The 8,790-nt window shown below is 60.2% G+C and overlaps 1 protein-coding gene across 1 annotated transcript in view; it reads left to right on the forward strand.

The window, feature by feature from the left end:
* Nucleotides 1-8,790, forward strand: part of Dennd4b (DENN domain containing 4B) — a 13,929-nt gene that overhangs the window by 1,662 nt on the left and 3,477 nt on the right. The window contains 18 exon segments of the mRNA XM_033758284.1: nt 594-846; nt 1,074-1,143; nt 1,251-1,420; nt 1,491-1,735; nt 2,461-2,527; nt 2,610-2,668; nt 2,768-2,912; nt 3,075-3,250; nt 3,482-3,582; nt 3,824-4,039; nt 4,375-4,520; nt 4,700-4,839; nt 4,952-5,078; nt 5,892-6,098; nt 6,353-6,481; nt 7,902-8,082; nt 8,212-8,364; nt 8,598-8,789. Coding sequence (XP_033614175.1) covers nt 594-846; nt 1,074-1,143; nt 1,251-1,420; nt 1,491-1,735; nt 2,461-2,527; nt 2,610-2,668; nt 2,768-2,912; nt 3,075-3,250; nt 3,482-3,582; nt 3,824-4,039; nt 4,375-4,520; nt 4,700-4,839; nt 4,952-5,078; nt 5,892-6,098; nt 6,353-6,481; nt 7,902-8,082; nt 8,212-8,364; nt 8,598-8,789 — 2,777 coding nt within the window.

Consider the following 8,790-nt stretch of genomic DNA (forward strand, 5'->3'; position numbering starts at 1 on the left):
TTTTTTTTTTTTTTTGGTACCTGGGATCCAACTCGGGACCTTGAGCTTGTGAGGCAGGTGGTGGCACCACTGAGCTAAATCCCCGGCCCCCAGCCCTCTAATCTTGGCTGGGTTATGGAGATCCTCTGAGGGCCTGTTCGCTTGTCTGCAGGATGGGCATACTAGCACACCTGTGCTCTCTGGGAGGCTGAGGCAGGAGGATCACATCTGAGCCTAGCCTGGCAATTTAGCACAACCTTTATCTCAAAAACTATTTTAAAAAAGGGCTGGGAGTGTAGCTCGGTGTGAAGGGCCCTGCATTCAATCACCAGGACCCAGCCAAAAGGAGGATTGGGACTAGGAAGATGAGGTGGGACCTTCCTGAGGGTGTGAGGGGTGTGGCTGGAGTCAGCCCTGGCCCTGGCCCTCAGCATCAGACTGGGAGACTGGGAGATGTGGGGCAAGGGCACTGGGGCAGCGTGCAGCAGAGGCCAGCTCTGGCTCGGGCTGGGGCCAGTTCTGAGGGTGGGTTTAGGGGACTGGGCGGGCAGGTCCACCAGGCCTGGGGCCTCCTCTGCCCTGAGCCTTGATGTCTTTTTGCTGTCCGTGCCAAGGGTGTTTTATGAGGGGAAGGACCGTCCCAAGCCTGGATTCCAAGTGCTGGACACGACACCCTACAGCCACTCGGCCAACTTGGCTCCTCCAGGCCCTGGGCATCCCCGCACCTACCTCACTTACCGGCGGGCAGCAGAAGGGGCAGGGCTGCATGCGCTGGGCATCACTGACCTCTGCCTGGTGCTGCCCAGCAAGGGCGAGGGCACTCCTCACACCTACTGCCGACTGCCCCGCAGCCTCAACTCCGGCATGGTGAGTGGGCTGTGGGCCTGGAGCTGAGCCTCCTGCTGGCACGGGGTGGGGCATGCACTGCAGGCAGCCTGGCCAGGCCTCATGCAGGACCAGGCCAGACGGTGACTGGGCTTGGATGACCGGGCCCCATGGGCCTCTGGAGACAAACGACCACTTTGGGTAGGAGAGGAAAGGAGCCAGCGCCTCGGCTGGCTGTGTGACTGCTTGTCTCTTCCATCGCTGGGCAGTGGGGTCCGGCGGTGCACCTGTGCTACAAGGTGGGCCTGGCCAAGGCCAACACGCTGGTGTACGAGGCAGGTGAGTGAGCCCTGTCCCTGCACGTCCTGCCGGTCCTGGCTGGGGCCTTCCCGGGGGTCTCGGGGTCTGATGGAACCTTCTGCTGGGATCTTCACTGTGGGGTGCAGAGCTGCTGGGCCGCTACCCGGAGGAAGACAATGAGGCGTTCCCACTCCCCGAGTCGGTGCCCGTCTTCTGCCTGCCCATGGGGGCCACCATCGAGTGCTGGCCTGCCCACACCAAGTACCCCGTGCCCGTCTTCTCTACGTTCGTGCTCACGGGGGCTGCTGGTGATAAGGTGGGTATGTGGGTGTGGTTAGGGAGTCTGGGCTCTGCGGGGCCCTGACCACCCTTTCGTGCCCTGCCAGGTGTACGGTGCTGCCCTGCAGTTCTACGAGGCGTTCCCTCGCGCCAGGCTGTCAGAGCGGCAGGCTCGGGCGCTGGGCCTGCTGAGCGCCGTGGAGAGGGGCCGGGCGCTGGGGGGCCGGGCGGTGCGCAGCCGCCGTGCCGTTGCTGTGCTGTCCCGCTGGCCGGCCTTCCCTGCCTTCCGCGCCTTCCTCACCTTCCTCTACCGCTACTCTGTCTCGGGTCCTCACCGCCTGCCCTTGGAAGCGTGAGCGGGGTTCCCTTCCACTAGGAAGGAGTTATGGGGGGATGTGGTGGGGGTGCTGGGGAGATGAGGGCAGAGGTGGGGATGGGGTGGACATGGTAGTGTGTAGTTGGTGTGTGGTTGCATGGTTAGTGCATTGGAAAAATCATTGCTGAGCTGGGCCAGGTGGCTCATTGCAGCAGTCTGGGAGGCTGAGGCAGGAGGAGCACAAGTTCAGCCTAGCCTGGGCAACATAGTGAGACACTGCTTCATAATAAATCGTACAAAAAAGGAAAAAAGGTGTGGGATGTAGCTTAGAGCGAAAGCCCTGAGTTCAGTCCCTAGTATTTTGAAAAAAAAAATATCGTTGGCTGAGAGGCGAGGGCCCTGAAATCAAGCCTGTACTTGGTAGTTGGGTGCTGGCAGGCAGGGCTGTGTATGCCTGGAGGGGACCTGTCTTCTGATGGGCACTTTTTTTTTTTGAGACAGAGTCTCACTATTTAGTTCAGTTCAGGGTGGTCTTGAACTTGTAGCCCAGGATGGTCTCAAACTGGCAGTGATCCTCCTGCCTCACCCTTGTGAGGGCTAGGATTAGAGGTGTGCGCCACCACCCCTGGCTGCATAAGTGCTGTGGTAGCTGATGCAGACATCAGAGTGTGCCTTAGAGGGGAGGGACGTTCTCGAGGGTGAGAGATGGGAACGTGACAGAGAGGCTGGAGTGTCTGCTTACCACTTTTCCTCTCCCCCAGGCACATCTCCCACTTCATCCACAATGTGCCGTTCCCTTCCCCACAGAGGCCCCGCATCCTAGTGCAGGTGACCTGTGGTGGGCGCTTGGGGTGGCGGGGGCGGCAGGGTTGCCGTCACGTCCTGACCCGTGGCTCCTCTGCCCTCCCAGATGTCTCCCTATGACAATCTGCTTCTCTGTCAGCCTGTGTCCTCCCCGCTGCCCCTCAGGTATGTTGGGGGATCGGTGCTAGGCGGCTGGGTGCCACTGTGGCTACGTCCAGAGAGGAGACTCCAGGCAGACCCACTCCCCTCTCTTGTTGCCTCCAGTGGTGCCAGCTTCCTGCAGCTGCTGCAGAGCCTGGGCCCTGAGCTGGCTGTCACGCTGCTGCTGGCTGTGCTCACGGAGCACAAACTGCTAGTCCACTCTCTGCGGCCAGACCTGCTCACCAGCGTCTGCGAGGCCCTCGTTTCTGTGAGTGCCACGCTGCCTGGTCCGCCTTCACAGAATGCTGACCTCTGTCCCTGGACTCTTTTCTGGGGCAGGTCCTCAGTCAGGGATGGGGTCCTCCCCTCCTGCCCCCCACGTTCCCTGCCATTGTCCCACCTGCTCAGTGGTCCCTTCCTGGCGCTTCAGATGATCTTCCCGCTGCACTGGCAATGCCCCTACATCCCGCTGTGCCCCCTGGTGCTGGCGGATGTGCTGAGTGCCCCCGTGCCCTTCATTGTGGGCGTCCACTCCAGCTACTTCGATCTGCACGACCCACCTGCTGACGTCATCTGTGTTGATCTTGACACCAACACGCTGTTCCAGTAAGAGGCGGCTGGGTGCCCTGTGGGGACTGCAGGGCTCCCTGAGGGCTGATGTGTGGGTTGGCTCAAAAGGAGCATCGTGGGCTGGAGATTCAGCTCAGTGGTTCCCCGCCTGCCTTGTGAGCACAGGGTCCCGAGTTCAGTCCCTGGTACCAAAAAAGAGCATCGGGCAAAAAGCAGGAGAGGCTCTCGAGGAGCCCTGTTGTCCTTGTTCTTGTGCTTGTCTTCCAGGACGGAGGAAAAGAAGCCCCTCTCCCCTCGGACCCTGCCCCGCAGACCCTATAAGGTTCTGCTGGCCACGCTGACAAACCTGTACCAGCAGTTGGACCAGAGTGAGAGGCCCGGGTGGGCTGCGAGGCAGGAGGTGCCCTCCTCAGCCTCAGTGTGGGAGCCCTGGAGGAGGGCAGAGGAGTGAGGGTCTGGTGGGAGAGAGGGGTCGGATTCCAGCTGGAGCAGGGCTTGAAGGGCAGCAGTCACCGCAGAGGCTCGGAGCTGTCCCCGGAGGGGACCCGCGTGAGGAGCGGGGGTCTGGTGCCGCGGGCCTGGCCCCACTCCTGGCACACCTGCCCCCAGCTTACACAGGCCCCGAGGAGGAGGCATCCCTGGAGTTTCTGCTGACGGATTACGAGGCAGTGTGCGGCCGGCGGGCTCGCCTGGAGCGGGCGGTGCAGGGAGCCTTCCTGCGCTTCATGGCTTGTCTGCTCAAAGGCTACCGGGACTTCCTGCGCCCACTAACCCAGGCGCCCTTTGAGGGCGCGCGCGACGTGGACAACCTGTTCTACCTTCAGGGTGAAGAGACAAGCGTCCTGGGCGGGAGTGGCCGGGAGCTCCCAAGGATGAGGGTGGTGGCCGGGGTGGGGGCCACTTGGCTGGGGCTTCTGTCCTCCGGGCTCTGACCCGCACCTCCTCTGAGGCGGGAGCCGGGTGGGTTCACAGAGGGCACCACGGGTGAAGCTCCGCTGAGGGGCTGTTCTCGGAGAACCCCTGGCCTGCATCCGTGGGTGCAGATGCCCGAAGGGAGGACTGCGAGGGACCGCGGTGTTGGGGGCGGCCGAGCTGGCCCCTTGGTCTGTGGGGCCGGCCTGATGACGCCCTCCCCGCCACCCTTGTCCCCGTCTTCGCAGGCTTCCTCAAGTCCCGCGAACGCTGCAGCCACAAGCTGTACTCCCAGCTGCTGCGCACACAGATGTTCTCCCAGTTCATCGAGGAGTGCTCCTTCGGCTCTGCGCGCCATGCTGCCCTGGAGTTTTTCGACTCTTGTGTTGACAAGGTATCCTGTAGTCCCTTCTCTGTGCCCAGTGTGGCAGCTGTGACAGGGATGGTGCCTGAGCCACACCTGCCGCTTGTCTCTCCGCCACGCCACGAGGGCTCCTCCCGCGGGTGTGCTTTCCAGGGACCCCTCCTGGACACGCTGGGATGCTCACTCTGTGCCCACTCTCGCCTGTCCAGGTCCACCCCGAGCAGGAGAAGCCTGAGCCCGCACCCCTGGTGGAACTGGAAGAGCTGTCAGGCAGCGAGCTCACAGTCTTCATCACGCCCCCAGAGGAGCCCCCGGTACCCGAAGGCAGTGACGCTGCTCCCCAGTACTGGTGAGAGTCTCTTGTGGCCTCACAGGTCCCCAGGCCCTCGAACTGTCGAAGTCCAGTTGCTTGGCCGTGCACGACAGCCTCAGGGTCTCCTGTCTTCTCTCCACACGTGCAGCTACGATGGGTTCCCAGAGCTGCGGGCTGAGCTGTTCGAGTCTCCTCAAGAGCGAGCAGGGGCTCTGCCTGTGCCGGGGCCGACTCGTAGCGCCCCTAGCAGTCCTGCCCCTCGCCGTACCAAACAGGTGAGCAGCAGGTGGGCCCTGCGGGGCAGCTTGGCTCAGGCTGAGGGTTGCTGCTTCAGTTTCTTTGTCTGCACAATGAGGGTGATCACCCCTTAAAGGTGTTGGGACATAAAAAGCACACACACACGTGAGCCGTTGTTACTGTTGTCAGGGTCACCATCATCATCACTATCTCTGTCTCCTGAGCGCCTCTTCCTGGGTACCTGCCCGTGCCAAGGGGCCGAGCTTCTCTGCCTGCCTGAGGCCCCCAGCAGGGCCGCAGCCCGTGAGGCCTCGCCCTGCCGTGTCAGCACAGGCCCTGTACCTGGTGCCTCTCCACACGCTTGCTTCTCTCCTTTTTCTTTTCTCTCTTTCCTTTTTTCCTTCCCTTCCCTTCCCTTCCTTTCCCTTCCCTGCCCTTTCCTTTTCTTTCTGTACCCAGGCCCTTTGTTTGTTTGTCTTTTGTTTTTGTTTTTGTTTTTTGAGACAGGGTCTCACTGTGTAGTTGAGACTGACCCCCAGGCTGGTCTTGAACTCACAGCAATCCTCCTGCCTCAGCCTCCCGAGTGCTGGGATGACAGGCGTGTGCCACCATGCCCAGCTAAACCCAGGTCCTTTGCACTGAGGTATATCCTTAGCCCTGTTTATTTTTTTATTTTGAGACGGAGTCTCATTAAGTTTCTAAGTTGCCCAGGCTAGACTCAAACTTAGGATCCTCTTGCCTTAGTCTCCAGACTGCTGGGATGATGGGTATGTGCCACTATGCCCGGCTTCCCCGAGCTGTGTTAGGCCTGCCCAGCAGGCCTCAGCCTGGTGTGTCCTTGTCCCGCCCAGGAGATGAAGGTTGCACAGCGGATGGCGCAGAAGTCCGCGATGGTGCCGGAGCTGTGGGCCCGGTGCCTGCTGGGGCACTGCTATGGGCTGTGGTTCCTGTGTCTTCCTGCCTATGTGCGCTCGGCGCCCTCCCGGGTGCGGGCACTGCACACAGCCTACCATGTGTTGCGCGAGATGGAGAGCCGCAAGGTGGTGCTTCCGGACGAGGTGGGCACCGTGCCATGCCTGGTCCCGCGAGGCTGTGTAGCACTGCAGCTGCGAGAGGGAAACTTGCTAGAGGCCAGGGAGCAGAGGGGCACTGGAGCGGGGCACATGGAACACACACACACACACACACACACGTGAACATGTGTGCTGCTGGCCTGGCACGGCACCGGCCTTCACAAGACGGAGCCATCAGGGTGGGGTGCGGGGAGGCTGGGGAGGCTCCTGAGGGTCTGCACCTCCCATCCCCCACCCAGGTGTGCTACCGGGTGCTGATGCAGCTGTGCTCACACTACGGGCAGCCTGTGCTGTCCGTGCGGGTCATGCTGGAGATGCGGCGGGCGGGCATTGTGCCCAACACTATCACCTACGGCTACTACAACAAGGTACCGACCAGCAGAGTGTGCAGACCACTGCCTCCACTTGTGCTCCTTGGGGGCCTCAGCACCCACATTTTTAATTATTATTTTGCAGTACTGGGGGGTGGTCAAACCCAGGGCCTTCACACCAGCTTTTTTTTCCTTAATTAGTATGTGTTTTTTGTTTTGTTTTGGTTTTTGGGTTTTTTTTGTTTGTGTGTGTGTGTGTGTGTGTGTGTGTGTGTGTGTGCCGGGAATTGAACTCAGGGACTCATGCTTGCCAGGCAGATGGTACACCGCTGAGCTTCATGCCCTGCATGTTTGGCATCCCATCCCTTTTTTTATTTTTTGCTTTTGATTTGGGACTTCACAGAGTTACTAAACTACCTACACTGGGGTTGAACTTGCAGTCTTCCTGCCTCAGCCTCCCAGAGTGCTGGGATTCTGGGCATGCACTACTGCCCATGACTGACAGATGGTTTCCCTAATTGACTCCTTTCTCACTCACAACAGCCTTGACTAGAGCTAACGGTGTTAGAGTGGCAGACACTGCTCTAAACGTACCACACTGCACGTTGTAGATCATTTTATCCCCACAATGGCCTGTGGAGTAGAAGGATCCGCCCTGTCTTACAGATGAGCTTGCAGTAATTTGTGACTTGCCAAAGGTTCTACCATGAACAGGTCAGGTAGAACATGAGCAGACAAATCTCTGTTACCTGAGTTCAGCTTCCGTTTGTTTTGAAACAGTGTATACGTAGCCCAGGCCTGCTTCAAACTCATGGGATTCTCCTGCCTCAGCCTCATGCATGCTGGGATTACAGACATGTACCATCATGCCTGGCTTTGTTCTCTGCCGCCAATCAGAACTAGAGACCAAAGGTTTTACCATTGAGCTTCATCTTTAGCTTTTTTATTTTTATTTTTTCATTTTGAGACAGAGTCATGCTGAGTTGACAGGCAGGATCCGAACTTGCGCTCTTCTTGCTTCAGACTCCCAGAGTCCTGGGATGACAAGCATGTGAGATGAGGGAACTTAATGACCAAAATCTGAGATTTTTTTTTTTTTTTTTGGTACTGGGGATCGAACTCGGGTTCAGGTCCTTGTGCTTGCGAGGCAGATGGTGGCACCACTGAGCTAAATCACTGGCCTTCTGAGATCATTTTTATAAAGCCCTGTAATTTATTTTTATTTTTAATTGTATTACCTTTTAAGCCCTATGGTTAAGAAGTAATAGTGTGGATGCACACTTCCTCCAGGTCCCCTGGCTTCCTGTAGGTCTTCAGGGGGCTGCTGGCAGCTGCTGCTTCCCTCCTGGCTGAGCCATGGCCACAGTGTCAGGCAGGCTGCTGGAGGGAGGCAGCACCTGGACCCTGGGGCTGGAGCCGGGCCTCACGCTGGGTCGGGTGTGGCAGTGGCCACCCTGATGGGTGCTGTGTCTGGCAGGCTGTGTTGGAAAGCAAGTGGCCATCGGGCACGCCAAGTGGACGCCTGCGCTGGGCCCAGCTCCGCAACGTTGTCCTGGGGGCTGCTCAGTTCCGCCAGCCCTTGAGAGACAGGCGGCGGCGGCAGCAGCAGCAGCGGCAACAGCAGCAGTGTGAGCAGGTGGCAGGCAGCTCCCACACAGGTGCGTAGGGCTGGGCCGGCCTGCCAGTTGCTGTGGGCTTTCTGGGGATGGGTAGCGGTCAGGGAGGAAGGAGCCTGCTTCGGAGGAGGTGGGATCCGCTGACCCCTCTGCACCCCTCCTGGTCCCCAGAGTCACATCCGCAGCGCCCGCTCCAGCGCCAGACCACGTGGGCCGGGCGGAGTCTGCGGGACCCGGTCTCCCCCACCGGGCGCCTAGTGAAGAGTGGCAGCCTGGGCAGTGCCCGAGGGCCGCAGCCCACGGTGGAGGCTGGCGTGGCCCACAGTGAGTGCCCTTGTCTGGCCCGTCCTGCTCTCCCTAGCTCTCCTAACAACCTGCCCGCCAGAGGGCGGGACCGGGCTGGGTCGGAAGGTGGCCCTGGGTGGTGGCGCCTGGCCTAGCACACCGTGGTCTGGAGGGGTGGTGGAGCCCGCGTTTGTGTTTACTCAGGAAGGGGCAGCTGGAGGAGTGGCCGGGCTCCACCTTGCCGCATTCTCCGATTCTCTCTTGTCCTGCAGTGATAGAGGCCTTGGGTGTCCTGGAACCCCGGGGGTCACCTGTGCCTTGGCAGGATGGGAGTCTTTCAGACCTGAGCCTGACAGGGGAGGAGGCGGCGTCCCGGGGCAGCCCAGGGGGCTCAGGCTTGGCCTTGAGCACCCAGTCCTCGGAAGCCCTGGAAGGACTAAGTGGGCGAGGGCCCAAAGCTGGTGG

Source organism: Fukomys damarensis, unplaced genomic scaffold (genome assembly GCF_012274545.1).
Source record: "Fukomys damarensis isolate Sample0158 unplaced genomic scaffold, DMR_v1.0_HiC HiC_scaffold_33, whole genome shotgun sequence".
Classification (NCBI taxonomy): Eukaryota; Metazoa; Chordata; class Mammalia; order Rodentia; family Bathyergidae; genus Fukomys; species Fukomys damarensis.